The following is a 20,519-nucleotide window of genomic DNA, read 5'->3' as shown; positions in this document are numbered from 1 at the left end:
CTGAGATTTGAGCCCCAGATTCGTCCCACAAGATTGGCAATAAGCTTTTTATTGATCGGTCATCCATAAAAAATTGCATTACAAAATCAAGTTTAAATTAGTGTTAATATACATATACTTTAAAGAACTATAAAGAATAATTTAAATATTATTACTTGCTCCCAATCTTTTTGAATGCCTAGTCTTACAATAGTAACCATCCATTGCATAACGTAGTAGTCATACTCATAGCCTCCCGATTGTTTATTACTCTACAATACAATATAAATTAAAAGTTAATATTGATATTTTTATAAACAATGAAAAAAGGAAGACAAAAATTATAAACCTTTAAGTTCAACCATGTCATCTTTTGATAATTGCACTTGGTCAACCTCTGAGCATGCTATATCCATGTCATGCCTTGATTAATACAAAAAACCTTGTTAGTAACGTTTAAGTATTATACACAGTTAAGTTTATAATGTAATTACACATCAACTATTTGCTTCAGGTGTGTGGATTGTTCTTGTGCAATGAACAAAACCACCCAACAGTGTTATCAACTACGGATAACAGAAGTAACTGTCAGTGACCCCTACATCATCCATGAAACAATTAGTAAATATTTAAAACATGAAATACTAATAATTGACGACTTATAATTGAACTTAATCATTAATATAAGGGTAAAAATATATTTTTCCCTCTTCACTCAGAGTGTTGGTGATGTATGATTGGATTTTAGCTTTCTTTGCTCCATTTGGATTAATCAAATAGGGATCTAAGAATCCCATAAATATCTTAATTCCCGTCATTAATAGAAACTCTAGATAAATACCTACATGTTATTAGTTAAATCATAATCAATAATAATTTAACATAAAGTAAATTGAAATATATGTGAAAGATACTTACATCATAAAAATTTAAACTATAGTTATAATGAGCTCCTAGTTTCTTGTTGCAAATTCTAACATCTTTGACATTTATATGTATAAGGGCATTTCAGTGTTTCTTCCAAAAAAAAGTATCATCTCATAGAATCTCGAGTGGGTTTGTACCAATATCCTTAGCCGCTGATAATAAATAAGTTATAAAATTGTCAATGGGAACCTCAAGCTTCTTTTGCGAACTCGATTTCCGACGAGGTTTCTACGAAATAAAGAATATTTGTATTAAATTAGATGTAATACATAAATATAAATTAATATAACGAAATTGGATTCGTACCCAAGGTTCTGGAATAATTCGAACAAGGTGTATGGGCCAGGCAATGAATGTCTGAACTACCTCGACCATAGTAGTTACTTCATCTGTAGGTAGTGGAACACAAGCATCAATAACTTGTACTTTTTTCACCGAGAGACGTATTATGTAAAGTGGTGGTCTCTTCAAAGAATTTTCCAATGGCCACACCACTTATGGAAAGATGTCATCCTCTATAAGTAACTCACATTGGCTTATCTACCCAATGACATCCCCTGATGTTGTAGGAGTTGCACAACTCCCCTTTGTGCTCCTAAGAGTGGGAGCAACAAGCGACTGATCACAAAGTTGTTGCGATAGAAACTTTTATCGCAACAACTGATTCTTCTCCTCAAACTCTAGTCGCATCTGCTCACTCTCCTGTTTCAACTTCTGACTTACATCCTCCATTAATTCTTGTCGTATCTTAGACACTATTTCTTCTTTGATCTCTTTGGCGGAGGAGGAGGATGAATTTTGTGGTGCAGCTCCGAAATATTGTCGAATTCCAACCCATTTTCCAGTTGCACGTACACGATCAGGGTGTTCAGGTCGTCCAATAACTTCAAGCAAGATATCTTGACAACCTTGAGATACAAAATTAACTTGGAAGCTTTGCTCAACCAAGGAATCCTGCAAGAGATCAAAATTTTACAAGTTTTTAATATAATTAATGCTTTAAAATAAATGCAAAAGTAGATAAAAATAACTTACAATTTTTTCTAAGACTATTCGTGATTGCTCATAACTATATGTACCTGATCTTTTCATTCGGGCCATCTTCCATTTTTGGTGGCGGGTAGGTGGAGATGGAGGTTCACTGATCCCTGTATCAATTTCAGAAGAAATCCCTTGTCTCGATTGCTCCTTCTCATTTAGCAGTGATTCTTCAAGCTTATGATACCCCGAACGATACATTAGGTACGGGGTCACATTCTTAGATGTTATGTCTTGAGCTTTCTTCCTACGACCTTGTAATAAATGAAATAAAGAAAGTGAATCAAAGAATATTAAATAATTAATGTTATGACCCATAAATAAAATAATTAAGTAATTTCACTTACCGACCACTCTTCATATTCACGACTTTCAACAAAAAGACGTCATATCTCTTCATTATTATTGAAGTGCTTTGAACAAGGATTTTGACATTTATAAGGTATAAAAACATATTTTGTTATTAGTTGTAACTTAAACTAACGAAATTTAATGAAAATATTAGATAAAATCTTTAATCTCACACTCTCCACTTTGGGAATAACAAAATGCGTATGGCCAGAACTAGTTTTCATATAGGTACAAGACTATCAAGAAATCTTGTTTCTTGAAAAACAATGAGAGAAAAATTGAATTGTTTCATATCAAGAATTTATACAATATTATAATGTACGACTTGTTCAGGGACTTGAATGACTTTTGTTACTATGACAAGAAAAGAAAATTATATAATATGTCACTTATACCTTATTATTTATTTATTTCATGCTTTATCCATTTCATCTAATTTTTATTTTTATTTTTACATTCAACTTTCAAATATTAGTAAAAAGTTATATAGTTATTTTTATATAAAAATGAATTTAATAATATTATTGAGTGTTTTCGAACGGGATTGGGACCAAGAGAACGATTCAAGCTACTCCTCTTACTCCTTGGTCAGTCGGTTGGTTTGCACTTTTGTTCCTCTCTAAACAAGCTCCTTCCTCTCCTCTGCTCACTCTACTCGACCTTCACGTAATCCAGACTCGGATGATACCTGCAGAAGGTACTCTAACGCTCAAGTCAGATTTAGTATTCGACACCCGGTATTTTGAGTATTGTATAATGACATACCTAGTTCTTAGATTTTGTGTCTATTTATATGATTGTGATGGGTCTTTCTTATTGGAGCAGGTTAGAGAGTTTGGTCATATTTAGAAGTGTATTATCTAGTTCTTGATTGTTGATTAGTCTAACTAATTATGCTTAAGCGTAATTACTTGTGTGTTGTCAGTTGACGTAATTAATTTGCAATTTTTATTAGTATCTTAAATTATTTCATTAAAATAAAATTTAATACTTTTTTTATAAAGTATATTAAAACTAATAATATTAATATTGCTCAAGTTTTCTCAAAAATATTATTATTCTCTAGTTTAGTATTTTAATTTAAACTTAATTTTACACTGAAATAAATAATCAGTGTTATTTTTTTATAAACAAAGAAATTCACATTTTTTTAATAATATGAAAATATTATGAATTAATTAAATAAATTATTTTTGAAAATATTTTAATTGTTATTTTAAATTTGTTTTTGAAAGAAATATTAAAACAAAATCTGCATACAAAATTCGTCTAAGGAACCGATTTCCAGCAGGAAATCCAGCACCACAATTTTTTGGGTGAACAGTTTTTTGGGTCTATTTGGTGATGGTGGTTTCTTCCAACACCTCCATGACTCTTTTTGTGACATTTTCATACTTTTTTTAAATACCAAAATACCCTTTATTTTATTGATATTTTTTTTATTTTAGAATGAATGATACAGAATAATTCTGGATTATAAAATCCAAAAGATATTTTTGACAAATTCTATAATCAGAACGAGTTTCTTTAAATAAATACATTTCAAATTATTAAATCCGATACTTTTGAATTATAGAATTTAAAATGTATTTTTAAATTTGAGAATACCTTCTAAATTTTATAATTTAAAATGTTTTCTTTTTAAATATTTTAAATTCTACAACCTAAAAGGTTTAAGTAGAAAAAATTACATTTTCGTAATAGTAGAATCCAGAAAATATTTTTTTAAGGAGAAAATGATATTTTTGCTTGACAATTGAGAGGCTATGGAGATATAGAAAAAGCCTTTGGTGATTAAAACGGGGAAAGGTCTATTCAAGGAATTTATTTATTTATTTATTTCAAGATTATTGAAGAAAAGGTTATATTTCAAACATGATTTTATTCATAAAATAATATTAAAAAGATACTATCATTGTTAAATAACACGCTTTGAAAGAAACTAATAGTACCTTTTATAAGACATTTTATAATTTCTGTTAAACCGTAAATTTATTTTCTTATTTACCCCTATTAAATATTATGAATATGTGTGCTGAATGAGAATATAATTCTAAAATCATTAATATCAAGGTACATTAGTAACATTATTTTAAATCTTCACAAAAACTAATTAAATTAATAGTAATTTATAATAAGGATTGGATGAGATATTCTTGCTTGCTTTTAAAAAATTCATCTTAGGCCAGTAAATGTCACTAGTTAAGTTCACTAATAACATTCATATACAAAAATCAGATTTGAAGGTTTTTATTGAATCACACTCACCAATTTCTGCATCTTGTATTATAGACTTCCTAGTATGATTTTAGCTCATCACAGAGCTTCCTTTACAGAAATTTGTAGCTAACCACAAAATAACATCTTCCCTGCTTAAGACTTTGAATGAATGTGTCTGCACTTTGATGGTTCACCATTGTTGACCAAAGGAACATTAAATTTTAAAGTCATAAATTGACAAAGTGACACAGATATTATTAAGAAATGAACTTTAAGTCTAACTCAACCTTATAAAACCGGTTTATAAGGTGAGGTTTGTACCCACATATATACTATGAAATGTAATAATCTCTAGTTGATGTGGGATCTCTAACACACCCCTCTCACGCCGAGGTTGCCAACTCGTGCATGAGACTAAATATTATGGGTGGTCCAATAACGATATGATAGCGGATGACCTGATAAGCCCAATAAACACTCAATAGGATAAACTCGAATAGACTCTGATACCATATTAAAAAGTGAACTTTAAACATAACTCAACTTCATAAAACCGGCTTATAAGGTGAGGTTTGCACCTACATATATACTATCAAATGTCTTAATCTCTAGTAGATATGAGATCTCCAACCGATATTGTCTATAGAAGAACATGTATAAATTAAGGTTAACCAGTGTGAACATTTAAACATACTGGATTAGATCTTGCAGAAACTCAAGTTAGCAGATTTAAATTTTCAACTGCAGACTTTCCTGCTTTCCCTAGGCAGACTAATAACTTGGAAACAGAAGAAAAGAAGAGTAACAACATGAAACCATAAAGAAATGAAATATTTTCTGTCACACAAAAAGCAGCATTAAATCAATGTAAACATATAGAACGTTTAATTGCAGGTAGATCTCAAAGTCAAGCAATGGTGAAACTGAACAATTCATTGGAAGCATTCAACAGTTCCAAAAGATTCAATGGTCCTGTTTCAGCTCTAGATTGAACTATTTATACTTCTTAAAAGAAGTTATTTTTAATAGAAAAACAAATTTAGTTGGATAAGAAAGACAACATATAAGAAATCCAAGATAGGATCCTAAATAAAATTGAAAACAAATACAGAATATCCCTCTACTTATCTGAAGAGCCCCAAATAGACGCATAATCAATCCTAAACTATAATACATTTAAAGGCAACAAATCTTCTTTAGATGATCAAAAGGAAATTTTGTTGCTCTAAGGGTTGCCTAATCCAACTATATGTTAGGATTTCAGTTTGAAAACTCAACAGAACAATGGAATAACTATGGACAAAATCTTGAGGAGACAAGCTTAGCAAAAACCCTGGTGGGGGACTTTCTAAACACACATTATAATAGATTATTTAAAAAGTATGTTCACAAATCTTTCAACAACATTACTAAATAATGAAATTATACCACAAAGGGGTAACCTTAAATTTTAGGATGTAGGGAAAGCATACTTTAAAATCAAGGAAATACACTAAGGCCCGTGCAAATTAGTCCAAATCTTCCTTTTGTAGAAAGAATCAGAGGTGAAATCTTCCATCCTTTCTAAATCTCTAGGGTCAAACAAGGAAGTAAAGTTTCAGAAGAAATAAAAAGGTTTAACAAGGGATATTCATAGGATAATGCCATATTAGAATTAACAAACAAATTAGCCCACCAAATACACCAAGAACATCAAGTTGGTACTCTACAGATTTTGGATATCAAGTTAGTACAAAACTGCTATGCAATATTACCCTATAATATTTTAGCAATGTTGTCAAGGTTGTGATGGTCACTGCCATATAAGGAAATTAGCTCAGATTTGAGCAACCAGAGAGTAGCAATTATTAAACTACGATGGTTTAGCCTTCTGTAGTTCTCCTCGATAATTTTCATTGTGTTTTCCCTACAGAGGTTGTTGCCATTTTCAACACATCTTCAACATCTATGTGAAGCGGCAAAAAAGTTAAACAACATTCATCCTATCCTCTTTAGCTTCACATGCCTATTCAGCTATGATGCCTCCCCAAAATCACACACACCACACTCCAACAAATTGCAGCATCACACACATGGGATCATTCAGCAACAACATATAGCAAAATCATCCACACACATACCCAAATAACTTAATAAAATAATTAAAACTTTATTCTAAAAAAATACATTGAAAATCTCAATTTTTATTCAAAAAATGAAATCAAAGTCAAAAGCTTACACCAAAATCAAAACACTTGCAGCACAGGTCTCTTCCCCAGCCTTTTGATCTCCCTATCCATGTTGCCAGTGAGCATGAACCCGAACATCTTGAAGTCACACAAGAGGGACCAAAAGGGGTGTCTGAAAGTCTCTGGGAAATTCCTCTCAACGAACAAGTGACTGTAGAAGGCACATCCATAGCCAGAGAAAGGGACAAGGAACAAGAACCACCAACTGAAGAAGACAGAACAGAAGAAGAAGAAAATGCTGAAGAGAGTTCCGACGAAGTGCCAGCGCCTTGTGGAAGCCTTGGAGTGGTGGTTCATGTAAAAGGCCCAGAAATCTTCCAGGCTCCTAAAATTCATGGCTAGAAACCCAAGATTGTGAATTTGAAGAGATTGAGGCGTAAACGATTTCTGGGTGTTGTTGAAATTGCGAATTTGGAATCAAAATTGGAATGATGATGGTGGAGGATACTCTGTAATTTCAATCACAATTGTTGACCCAGAGGTGAAGTGTTGTGTTCTGGTTGGTTCTGTAGTGTGTTTCTTTGACTTCTTTTTATTTTCTTATTCTTTTCAGCCTCAAGATTATTCCTTTTATTAGATATTTTTATTACAAGCTATAATAAAGTGAGTTAAGGATGAAAAAATTTTAAACTCTCCTTCAATATTAACTACTAATATTTTTTGAAATATTTTATAAAATAAAAAGTATAGAAAAACATTGGAAAATTTAGGAAAATAGTGAAATTAAAAATTTAAAATGATATTTAAAACTAAAAAATGTTTGTATATACCATTCCAATCATTTTTTTAATTCTTAAATCAGTTTTTTCTAGTATATGCACTTGGGCACACTTTAATTACTATTAATTTTCATGTACACTTTAATTACTATTAATTTTCATGTATTTGTGTAGAAATATTCAAAATACAGTGTTAAATTGTATATTTAATAATTTTTAAAAATTTTAGAAAAGTAGCATATGATAAAACAAACATAAATGTTAACTTGACAAATGTATTGAGTGTCTGATGAAGATAATCATACCCAAATTTAAATTGATAAAAGTTCAAGCTAAAGTTTTTTTCAAGCAACATACTTTTCAAGCAACATGACACAAACATGCACTATTGTGTAAAAAAGAAGAGCAAGAGAGGACGTTGCATGTGTTGAAATGCTACTTTGATTAATGTCTCAAAATAAGTTATCATAATAGCGTAACATTTAATTTTTCATGTTTCATTCAATTTTAATACTAGTATAAATGAAATATTTACTATTATTAGAAGAAAAAATAATGACAGTTAGTCTAAATTTGAATTGAAGTGAATGCAATTACCAGGTGATAAAAAAAAAATTGATCATTTCCACCTCAAAACTGAGCCTATATAACGAATTGGCACACACAATACACAAAAAATGGGAAAAGTGAGAGTGAGAGAAAAGTGTGTATTGCTTATAAATATCTATTTTGTTTCAAAGATGGAAAAAAATGTATGTAGCTGAGTTAAACATTTAGGTATCAGATTACACTACACTACACTACAACATCAAGGGCAAAATCCCGACATTAAAATATAACTCACTCTTGCAATCTTCAACTATCTCGGCTGAACCAACTCTTCCGCTTCAACTCTGATCAAAGTTCAGGGCAGCACCCAAGGCATACATCATAATAGTTTCTACTCAATTTGACATAAAATATTCACATTTTTCGGAATTGAATGATGCCTATGATATGAAATAAAGTAATCATCATTAATCAATGTTCCTCAAAAATGATGGTAATGGCATCGAGTCTTGTGGGCGAAAGATTACAAGCACACCAAACATCCCAAGCATTGGAAGTACAAGAAGCCACTTCAACAGCTTATAGTAGTGCATATGGAATGTAAGGGAGAAATCATCAAAGAAATACAGTCCATTTCTGTCAACCATCTCAACCAAAACTGTTCCCGTGGTCCTTACCGACACAGTTGGCAGCTTAATCCGATATTTCCCAGGTTGATCATAGGTATTGTTCAACTTTATTGTTCTCTCACCTTGGTAATTCCCAGGTACTAGCAAGGATGTCTGGTGAATTTACACAACATGAAACAATGACACATAAATTCAGTGCCTCCCAGTGAATGAACACACTCAAGAAATAAATTAATTTGTTTAGGAACTTACAGTGACTCTGTACGGTCCTTGATGCCCAGATGGGTATCTGTAATCATCTACAATCTCAATTTCCACCCAAAAGCTTTTGCCTTCCTCGTCACGGAAGGCCCTGTAAGGATGAGTAACATATATACCTTCACGATTGTACAGATTTGCAATGTTGTTTCTTCCTTGACTAGGCAATCTCCATGCCTGAAACAACGTACAAAGCCATTTAGTAACAAAACTGAAATCGTTTCAATTATCAAAATTCAAACATATCATGCCTTTAGGGGATGATGAGGAGATGGAGTTGAGAAGCAGAAGACATTGCCATTCATAGTTGTGACAATTAGATCAAGATCATCCCCACCATCAACATTGTCTGCCAAGACCATGCTATACCTGTAGCAAAAAATGACTCAACTTTGAGAAAGTAGGACAGAAAGCATATTCAAGACACACAAGTTAAAAGAATTTCTTACGAAGTTTCACCAATGTCAACAACATCAGCACATCCAGTAGGTCCATCAATGAGATACAAATATCCATCAAATGATGTGGTAACAATAGTTAATCCCTTCTTTTTCTCCTTCGGCTTATTTAAATCAACTAGAAGAATTTGATTCATTATTCTTCCATGAGTTGGATATGGATACCGCCCAATAGATGACCCATCCCTTCCATCAAGAACATGAATCTTCCCAGATAGTGTTGGCACAACAAGCTCAGTATGGCCATCCCCATCAATATCACCAACAGTTGGACCCTATGCAAAATGATAGACACTATCAATAAAATTTTACACACAGAAACCACCTAAATGGTTTCTAATGCCATGGAGAATGAGTGGAAAGTGTATGAAACATATTATCAAATTAACCAATCCCCAAAAGCATCAATAGGTTCATATGAACACAATCTAAATTAAGTTTAAAGTGCAATTACCCACACAAAGTGACATTCACACGAGTATTCCATAATTTATTATCCCAACAGAAATTATGTTTTAACAACATGGAAGCTGTTAGATTTCATATTAAAATCAACACTTCCTCACCACTTAATCTATTATCCCAACAGAAAATTAAGTGAAGTTGCAGAAGCACTCTAAGACTTGAGGCAGGCACTTCCCCTCCACATATACCTGCCGAACCAAGAGGTCACCAAGATGAGCTATAGGCACTGATAGGATGTTAGATTTCGCCTTAACAATTGGCATTAAATGAAGTTGCCCAAGCACTCCAAGAATTGAGGTAAGTGATAAGGAACTTTCACAACATTTTTTTAAAAAAGATAATTGAACCCAAAAACCTTAGTCCTTCATCATTCTTCAACATTGTTCAAAAATACTAATAATACAGGCAGACATCAACAAATGATGAAGGATCTACCAAATTTAAAGAAAACAAGAATAAAACAAGTTTTTAAAAACAAAAGTTCAAGCCTTCCAGTCTTCCATCCCAACCAACCATCCCTTGCTACATGGACATTGTAACTATTAAGTTTATAACAATTTATTGTATGCTAAAAAAGAAAGGAATCAAGCAAAACATTTAACTAGAGTAATACATCCACTTCCCCATTTGTTTCTCTTCCTTTCATCTTTAAAAGTCAATATTCATCATTTTGAACTGTACAATTACAGTCTACGCTAATTCTGTAATTATCTCATCAATCCAAACCATATTGAAAATCATATATCATAGATATTAATTGCTCTGTAAAGAAGAATAAATACTAACAACATAAATGGCAAAAAATCATGCAACATTCATTAAAATGCTATGGAAGATTAAGGTAGCAAGTTACCTGCGGAATAAGACTCTTTAGATGTTTTTCCCACACTAAATCTCCTTTTGGAGTCCATACAGCAACATTTCCATGTGTATCAGCGGTAACTAGTTCAATTTTCCCATCATCATTGACATCAGCTGCAACAACAGATCCTTGAATCTCGGCCATCTCAAGAGGAAACTTTTCTCTAACCTTACCTATTTGAGAGAAACAACTAGCATTTAATTTACCAATGAATATATACTTGTAACCAAATTTTGATTTGTGACAAAAATGTAACACTGCTAAAAGAATAACTTGCAATCCATCAAAATTAAAGCAGAAAATTAATTACATTCAGTCCACCAATCTAATGACTCATGACACAAAACATGTCCAAGTCCAACCTTGTATTGCTACACACCACTCAGTAGGAAAACAGCAGAAAAAAAGGTTTGTAAAGATGATAGACATCTTTCAAGGGAGGAACTAACACATGACTACCGAACAGAGAAAATCAATGAAGGCAACATTGAAGAAACCTGAACAAACCATTTAAAATCAGGTAAAGAGAATACTAGGAAAGAAATCTCTAGATATTACCATGATGATCCAGCACATAAAACAGGCCATACGAGGTTCCAACGAGAATGTCAAGATTCCCATCACCATCCAAATCTACAACAGTTGGGGAAGAATATATGTAGGCTCGGAAGTTTGAAGTATCTGTACTCAGATCAAGATCTACAGTCCATTTAATTTGCTTCGTATCCAGATTATAAACAACAATACCACCAGCAACATATTTCCCAATGTCAATATCACCCAGTTCTTTCCGATGCTCCTGGTTGTCATAATACCTGACAGCTTAAAAGGTGGATAATTACTGAAAAACCAGTAAATGAACAAATGCTCATATGTAGATGGATACTATACCAATATAAGTAAAAAAAAAAAAGTTATCTACTTTTTCAATCAATGTAAACATATTGTATTGGTTGTAATAAAATAGTAAAAAATAATAATGCTTCAAAAACTTGTTTTATAAAAAATAACAAGTATGCAAGCCTTGGATTGGAACCAAATAAATGAAGCACAGATTATTGAACTATTTTAGCTTAAATAAAATACTATGATGGCTTGATCTCTCAATAATTTACAGTCTCGCAAATTTTCTATACATACAATAAAACAAGATAATAATTTCCTGAGATGTTCTACTTTTGCAGAAATAGGATTGACATCATTATCTGGTAACAAATTGCATCTCCAGAGCTTCAATGCTTGTGACTTTTATTCATGTTATAATTAGAGATATATGGAAGAAATCTTTTATAATCACGAAAATCTGTTATAATATTTTATAATAAGTATCTATACTATATATGTATCATTAGGAAGTTTTATTTATCCCCATATCATATCTTCATTATTAGAGAATATCATATCTCCTCTATTTACTATATTGTTTTCTCAATATAGATAAAACACTCATGTTGTCTCAGAAAGACATGATTTCTGCTCAATGTCTCTCCATTTTTCATAATTTATCATGGTATCCAAAGCCTTTTGAAATCTTGTCCCGATGGACTTAGTCTCTGAAGTGGAAAGACTTTTTTGAGAACCTTTTTACAGGTGTGCTCACTATTTTGTCAGCAACGCCAGCGACCTTACTCCATTTGCTCAAATGACCAAAGGGCAAGACTTGTCCAACGCTGACTTACAGGACCATCACTAGCAGAGACCGTGCCTAACACACCCTCTTGTACATCTTTTTTTCTATTCGCAAACCCACCACCATTGTCGACATGTACGATGGTACCCAACTTCTAGCACCCATCACCATGTTCACATCTTCCATCCAGACACGATCCAGATGGTTGCAGCAGCTACATTGGATTTGTTTGGTTATTCAATCTAAGTTTCTATCTCTTTCAAAAATTTCATTATTATTATTATTTCCCATATTTCAACAGGAAAAGAAATGTCTAAAATAGTTTACCAGCCTAGTATAACTCCAACAACATATGAGGACTTCCTCAAATGATGTGAAACTCGTCAATCTATGAGTACCACTACTTTGGTAGCCCTGCTAGGAATTACACTTGGTCCTTTGATCATTAACTCTAGCACAAACAATTGATAATATATTCGATAACCATTCTCTTTAATCGTCCCTTACTATTACTAGCAATCTGCCTTCCATTACTGCAGTCAATAGTTTACAAACAAAGCATGTGGCATTTGTACTAACCAACCCCCTTCATCTCTTATCATTGATTTTGTTCTTTGTGTGCTAAATTTCGTGACATTATCTTCACCATCACTAAAAGTAATGTCGCCTCATAGGCTCAAATATAAAGATGGGCGTTGGCATCAGATGTGAGTCGCATTGCTTATAGTATCTCTCTCCATCAACACCATGGTGTGCATCTACAGTTTCTCCAATGAAGATTCAAGCACTTAGGATATCTGGAGTTGACAAAATTGTAGAAGATGGTATCAAGTTTAAAAAGCTCTATTTTGAATTGTAAGTTGTGTTAGTTAGGTAAACACATTCAATAGTCTTTTTCTAATAATATTTATAAATCAACTTTGTCTTCTTTAGTTTACTTTGATATTTGGGGTCCTTCTCATATTACTACTGCTATGATTTTAAATATTTCATTATCTTTGTTGATGACTATTCAACTAATATTTGGATTTGGTTGATGAAAAATCGATCTGAATTGTTTTCTATCTTTCACGCATTTTATAATGAAATCAAAACACGCTTTTCGGAGTGACATCCAATGTTATTCTCCATGGCATCCAATGGTATTCTCTATCGAACTTCATTCTCTCTTACTCCTCAAAAAGATAGAGTAGTTAAATGAAAAACAAACATCTTAATGAAACTAGTCAAATCCTTCTACTTCACAGTCATGTTCCACATTGTTTTTGGGGCAATGCTCTCTTAACTGCATGTTATCTCATTAAGCGAAAGTCATCATCTTTCTTTAATGATCAAGTACCTCACTCTGTTCTTTTTCCTATTTCCCATCTATACAACCTTCATCCACGAGTTTTGTACATAACCACACACCTGGTCAAGATAAACCACTCCTCTCGTTAAAATGTGTCTTTCTAGAATATCATCATTCTCAAAAAGGCTATTGATGTTTCTCTCCCGAACTTAATCAGTATTTTGTTTCTATTGATGTCTCTTTCTAAATCTTTTCTAAATTGTCCTATAATATACACTTGGTCCTTCTAATAAGGATACAAGTAGTCACTTTCCCACCTTTGTCAATCGTCCTTCATCACCAGAGGATCTTATTGTACCTTGGGATGCTTCTCCAACACCATTTACTTCAAGTATCTCACCATAGACCACAACTTATTACCATTCTAGTACAAGATTCATCTTCGAGGGATAATGACATAGTGGAGGTCATGCTTGAAACTTCCCCGATACTACCTCCTGTATTGAATTTTGTCTTCTCTGGAATGACTTATTAGAAGTAGAACTTGTAACCATAGTTATCATTAGTTTTCCATTATACATTATACTTGTTTGTTCTTATTATTTTTTGTTCTATTCCTAGGTCTCCAAGTGAAGCTTTATCTTACCTTAAGGTCGATTAGGATGATTGATTAGATGTTTGCCCTTCAAAGTAATTGTTAGGTCCTCTTCTAGCTAGCAAATCAATTGTTGGGTATTGATGGTTGTACACTCTAAAAACAGGGCCTAATGGTAAAATTGACAATTATAAAGCTTGTCTAGTTGCTAAACTATAATACAAATCTATGGACATGATTATACTTTCATTTCCTCTCCTATTGTCAAAGTGGCATCTATCTGACTTCTCTTTCAATTGCCCCAACTCATCATTGGACTCTATTTCAGCTTGACATCTAGAATGCATTTCTACACGGTGATCTAGATGAGGAAGTCTACATGGAGCAACCTCCTAGATTTGTTGCTTAAGGGGAGTCGTCTTATATAGCATTTCAATTACTTTGTGCATGGTTTAGGCGTTTTGGGACTATCATCTAGCAATTTGGAATGATACAAAAAGTTGTTGATCATTCTTTGTTTTATCATCTTTCCCCACAAGGATGTATTTGACTTATTATATATATAAACAACATTGTTATCCCAAGTAGTGATATGGAGAGTATTTTCCAAGTAAAAATTGAGGTATTTCCTTGGTTAAATTACACAGTCCAATGATGGTTTGATCATATCTTAAAGAAAATATGCTCTTGACATTTTAGAAGAAACAAAGCCACAAAATGCTAAGCTTGAGGAAACACCAATGGATCTGAGTGTAGAACTTGTACTTGACCAAGGAAAACCATACTTTAACCATAGGATATATAGACAAGTAATCAGCAAACAAAATTACCTCACTAACTTTCCCTAACATTGCCTTTGCAGTGAGCATAGTAACTCCATTTTCAACTCTTTGCCAAGACCATTGAGATGTAGACATGCGAAAGTATATTAAGAATGCTCATGGCAAAAGCCTTGTTTATGATGATAAGGGGAACACTTAAATTGTTGGATATTCTAATACTAACTAGGCAGGCTCACCAAGCATTGGTGCTCCACTTCAGGATACTGTATTCTTGTTGGAGGTAATTTAATATTGTGAAAAGGCAAAAAACAAGATAGTATGACAATATCAAGTGTAGAAGCAGAATACATGGCAATGACATTAGTCACTTGTGAGCTCATATGTATAGCAACTCAAAGAGCTTAAATTTGAAGAAAAATCCCAAATGCACCTTATATGTACTAGGTAGCTTTACACATTGCCAACTCCAACGAATAGTGGGAAAACATACTCACCAAGTCTCTTAGAGTACTAAGGATCAACCATATTTGCCGCATATCAAGCACATGACATATATGCTACAACTTGAGGAAGTGTTACAATTATAAAAATAAGGCACCGATCCTTCTTAATCAAGAATATCTTTTATAATCTTTTAGAATTAGGAATACCTAGATTATATATGCACTATTAGAAATGTTTTAGTTTGTTCCCATAAGATATATCTATTTTCAGAGGATATATTTATTTTAGAGGATGCCATATGTGCTCGATTTATTATATTGATTTTGTTTTCTCAATATAAAACCACCTGTACACTCTCAGAAACACATGGTTTCAGCTCAATGTCTTGCTAATTTCTATAGTTTAACAATATCTAAAGTAATAAGTTAACAAAAAAATGCAAAACAAAATCTTCTTTATCACAGTTGCATCTTTTTGTTTTATAACATCATTCCTTTGCGCAATTGCATGCAGCTTAATCCTAACATATACCTTGTAGTTAATTCTTGATAGGAAAAATCAGAAAGACTTTCTTAATGATTATAGTCATCCTTCAACCAAGAACAAAATAATAATTCATTTTACACTTTTTGCTATTTGATCATGTTAAAGCCACAAGGTGATGCCAAAAGCCCAGAACACCCTTCACAAAATTGGCTTCCTTTCCCACTACTGCCTGTCCATACAGATCAAGTTGAAGTCATCTATAATAAATATGTCTCTAGGACTGAAGTGTGTAGGCATATTTTTTTAATCTTTTCTTTATTACATGATGACATTCATTTGGGCATCATATCTGTAAAAAAAAAAGTGACAAAGGACAGATAACCAACTAAGAACTATTAAGAAGATGATGAAAGGAAAAATTGTTAACTAGGATGCATGAATTTAATGGAAAGAAAAAAACTGTACAGTAGCAACATACTTTAGGATGAAATTCCAATGACATAATCATCAGTGCATGGAAACCAAACAAAAGTATAACTGAAATTTAAAAGTTGTGTAAGCTAGATGGACTCACTCGTGATCAAAGAAATAAGAAACAGCAACAATCATCTCTGAAACACCATCATTGTCAATATCTGCAATGACCTGCAACAGGCAAGAAGATGCAAAAGCCATTGTTTTTATACTTTTATTTCTTATAATTAAGCAGAATGAAGATTTAGTAGATTTTATAATTATAATAACAGAAAGGTAAAACAGGAACTCACAGGAGTGCACAAGATGTGAGAGTCAACATTTATATGATCCTCTAATTTATCATGTTTAACTTCAGTCCATTCTTCATCACCCCACATTGTTTCATCAACATAATCATCATAATCATAGCTATACTCATCAGCCAGCTCTTCGCTATTACGGAGTAACTCAAAAGATGAATCAGCATCAGCTTCCAGGCCTTCCTCATTTTCCACAGTAGAAGCACGAACACCCTCTTTGTATTTGGATTCAGAACCACCTTGCTCTGCTCCTTTGGAATTGTTATCTTCCAGCAAACGTCTCCCAGTGCTGCTCTTATTATCTGTGTGAACAGTTTCCAGAGACCCAGCATTCACAGAGGAATTATCAACATTTGGTGGCACCTTAATACTCTCATGTACATGACTTCCATTTATTTTCTTTTCTGGCTCAAGATCAGGGACCTTAATACTCTCATCTACTTGACTTCCATTTATTTTCTTTTCTGGCTCAAGATTAGGGACCTTAATACTCTCATCTACTTGACTTCCATTTATTTTCTTTTCTGGCTCAAGATTTGGCACCTTCATGCTCTCACCTAATTGACTTCCATTTATTTTCATTTCTGGCTCAAGATTAGGCACCTTCATGCTCTCACCTACTTGACTTCCATTTATTTTCTTTTCTGGCTCAGGATTTGACAGTTTTTTTGTGTCAAGGTGGTTCTCGGTTGATGTGGCCACTGAAGATTTAGCTTCATGTCTACTTCCATTCATTTCTACAACAAGGAAAATCATTACACAGATAAAATTAATTAAATAAATGTACATTTTGAAACACATGAACCCAAAATTGTATGTAGTTGTTGAACCCTGTAATCAAAGTTATTTTATTAGGCTGAAGATGAAAACATGAGAATCTCTAAACCATACACTTGCAAAAAGTGATATAAGAAGTAAGCACAGCAGAGACTTACGAGACATAGAATTCTTGATGGTAGCATCTTGGACAAGTTGGTCATCATGAACACTAGGATGAGAACGATCAACTGGGTCAGGATCCAAGCCCACAAACCATTCTTTTCGCACCTTCCTACGTGGGACCTCTAGCTTATCTGACATCAAATAGCCCGAAACCCTAAAAATGGTAACTCATTACAACCTTGATGAAAGCACCGCAAGTGATAGGTAGTTGTTATTGGAAGCAAAATATTGAAAATTTGAAAAAGGAAAATGTCACCTGAAAAACAGCACTTCACCATTGTAGGTTGCCAAAGCTATTTCTCTCACCCCATCTTTGTCAATGTCATATAGAAGAGGACTAGAATGCACAGTTGATTGGTGAAAAGCAGGCCAGCCTAAGTACCATTCAGAATATTATATTTAGAAAACTAAAAATCAAACCTAAATTAATCTATCACAATAAGGACAAGCCCTGATTCTAGCAGTCATTCAGTTTACAGAAGTCCGAATAACATTACCATTGATCCCATTCAGTATTCCCTCCCCACCACCACCTTCTATAGTAATATAATTTCCCATAGTTCCTTGAGCAGGAGCCATGAAGAACTGTTGGCCCTATTAACAAGTTACAAGTGATGGTACTAAGAATTATAGGCCATACTAACAAATATAGGCCATGCAAGGTCAAACCAGTTTTCAGTACCAAAAACAATTATGCCTATGTGGTACTTTATTTTCAAATTAAGCATATCTAAAGCCCAAAAAAAATTACCAATATTTCATGATATTTGTTTGAGTTTCTACATCACTAGAGATATGGTTAAATTATAATATATAAGAGGGTAACAAGCTAGTTTTGAAGGGTTGAGTTAGGGCTAAATTCACTTTCTAATAATATTAATCATTCAGCATTACTAAGGGTAGGTTGTCTTTACCTATGTCAAAGTTTAACATATCATGTAGCTCTAGTAAAGTGTTGTATAAGCTAGAACTACCACATTAACCTCCAGAAGTGGTACAAAATAGACACAGGCCAATTGCAATTACTATAATAAGCACTCATGACATGACATGACATGTTTGGGTTGGGATAGGTAACTGCTTTAGAATATATAGTTTCTCTCTGGTCACATAAGATTTGTATGTACTCATATTAGCTACTCATAGCTTCTCATATAAAATTCAAAAAAAAAAACTTATTCTGTCTTGAGGCCGAAGCCCTTTTAATCACAAGCCTATGCACCTCCATATTACCAAATACAACCAACCTTAATTTATCTACAATAAAACCATAATAAAATAAGTATCATCAGGGGAAAAAGCATATATTTTATACTCTATAAATGTTGCAACCTCAAGAACATCATTGACCCAAGCCTATCACAAAAAAAAAATTAGTAAAACCCCACAATCTTTTACCTGGCATTTTGTCCCCATCAGCACCTTCTAGAACCTCGAGGTAGTGAACAAAAGAGGGAACCACGACCTCAAGCTTCCCATCACTGCAAAGCAAATGGACACACATTTGAAAAAATGAAAATAAATAAAAAAACACAAATCGCTCAACAAACAGAGCACATAATCACCTGTTAATATCAGCAATCAAGGGGTTTGCATAGATGCTTGAACTAACTTCCGTTTGCCATCTGAGCTCCAAATTCTTAGGACACTTCGAATTCACAAGAGCATCCTCATCTCTATCAAAGCCCATAAAAAAAAGGACATCAAGAAGAGAGTAATTAGAAGTACCACATTTACATACAGTTCTACAAATACTTAGGACATGTTTGATTCCCTTCCAAGTTTTTGGTATTCAATACCATTTTCTAAAACAATTTCGAACTACAAAATCAATTTATCACCAAAATCAAAATTCTAAAAACTGTTTCTAGAACAATTTTTTAGAAAAATAAAAACAGAAACAGATAGGATTTCCATTTTCTCATTCTTTCTTGCAGTTTTCATTTTGTCAACTTCTCCCTCCATTCCACACTCTGAGGTATGCGCTTCATCAGTCCACTGAGCATCCTTGCTTAGTTACATATTCAAAACTAAAAACAGTGTTCGAAAAGGAAAATCAATCACACCCTCAACACCATTCTAATCAGAATCAGAAGCAACCTTGTTAAGTTACATATTGAAAACTAAAAGCAGTATCACAAAATGGAAATAAAACACATCCTCATAGTACTATTCTCTAATCAGAACTGAAGTTCAAATTCCAACTCGATAACCTAAAGCGACCTCCGCAAACCTTTAGAAAGCAGATTACCAGGGACAATGTGAAGCCCCAATTCTACACACGATTATACACAAGTTCCGTCCTAATCAAGACCTATGACTGGTTCACCATATTACACACGACATTACTCGTTCCAGCTCGGCAAAAAAAAAAGCGACTAGCTCCGAAATTAAAGAGATTACGAAACAGGCCTTAAAATTGAAAGCTATGAAGTTAATGCAATGGAGTGTTACATTTCAGGATATCCGAGTGAGTCATCGGAGGCCTCGCGCTCGCGGAAGGTGTTTTTGGTTTTGGAATCATCGGAGAGAGCGACGGCGGCGCGGTGGCGGAGAAGCAGCAGAAAGAGCAGAAGAAGAGGCTTGGTCGGCGAGCACGGTTTCATATCATCTGGTGTGGAATTGATGCGATTGTTGGAAGAAGAGGAAATGAAACCCTAGCTAGCGCAGTGGCAATAGCAGGGTTTCGGTTGTAACCGATCTGCAAGAGAAAGAGTTGACGGTGATGCAACGAAGGGGTTTATTAGAGTTATTACAGCGCAGTTTATACGAAGGAAAAAGGGTTGGTGCATCAATTTTCAATCGGATTTTATTGGGACATGCTTAAAACAATATTAAAAAGGAAAAAAATGGTAGTTACTTCTTCTCTGCAGAAGAAAACATAAACGCC

The 20,519-nt window shown here is 33.4% G+C and overlaps 2 protein-coding genes across 2 annotated transcripts; both read right to left on the bottom strand.

Moving 5' to 3' along the window:
• Window positions 1-6,632: 6,632 nt before the first annotated feature.
• LOC137819218 (uncharacterized) lies at window positions 6,633-7,260 on the bottom strand. The gene has a single exon (XM_068622998.2). It carries the CDS (start codon window positions 7,077-7,079, stop codon window positions 6,741-6,743), a length of 339 nt encoding a protein of 112 aa, XP_068479099.1. The 5' UTR covers window positions 7,080-7,260; the 3' UTR covers window positions 6,633-6,740.
• Window positions 7,261-8,155: 895 nt separating this feature from the next.
• DEX1 (defective in exine formation protein (DEX1)) lies at window positions 8,156-20,519 on the bottom strand. Its single transcript, XM_068622568.2, has 13 exons — window positions 20,084-20,519; window positions 19,195-19,305; window positions 19,028-19,110; window positions 17,886-18,003; window positions 17,623-17,783; window positions 16,679-17,424; window positions 16,486-16,556; window positions 11,242-11,498; window positions 10,675-10,856; window positions 9,348-9,631; window positions 9,150-9,267; window positions 8,893-9,075; window positions 8,156-8,793 (listed from the first exon to the last, which is right to left on the bottom strand). The coding sequence occupies exons 1-13, from the start codon at window positions 20,233-20,235 to the stop codon at window positions 8,479-8,481; spliced, it is 2,781 nt and encodes a 926-aa protein (XP_068478669.2). The 5' UTR covers window positions 20,236-20,519; the 3' UTR covers window positions 8,156-8,478.

The sequence above is a fragment of the Phaseolus vulgaris genome, chromosome 10 (genome assembly GCF_051622355.1).
Source record: "Phaseolus vulgaris cultivar YP4 chromosome 10, ASM5162235v1, whole genome shotgun sequence".
Lineage (NCBI taxonomy): Eukaryota > Viridiplantae > Streptophyta > Magnoliopsida > Fabales > Fabaceae > Phaseolus > Phaseolus vulgaris.
This window is presented reverse-complemented; position numbering and strand designations above follow the sequence as displayed.

Bases quoted from the DNA above. Each gene is read 5' to 3' on its own strand.
- LOC137819218 (XM_068622998.2), bottom strand. From the start codon at position 7,079: ATGAATTTTAGGAGCCTGGAAGATTTCTGGGCCTTTTACATGAACCAC.
- DEX1 (XM_068622568.2), bottom strand. From the start codon at position 20,235: ATGAAACCGTGCTCGCCGACCAAGCCTCTTCTTCTGCTCTTTCTGCTG. The intron at 18,004-19,027 runs GTAAAAGATTGT...AATGGTACTTAG, and splicing joins TGATGGGGACAAAATGCCAG to GCTGGCCTGCTTTTCACCAA. The intron at 9,632-10,674 runs GTAACTTGCTAC...CATTTTGCATAG, and splicing joins TAAAGAGTCTTATTCCGCAG to GGTCCAACTGTTGGTGATAT.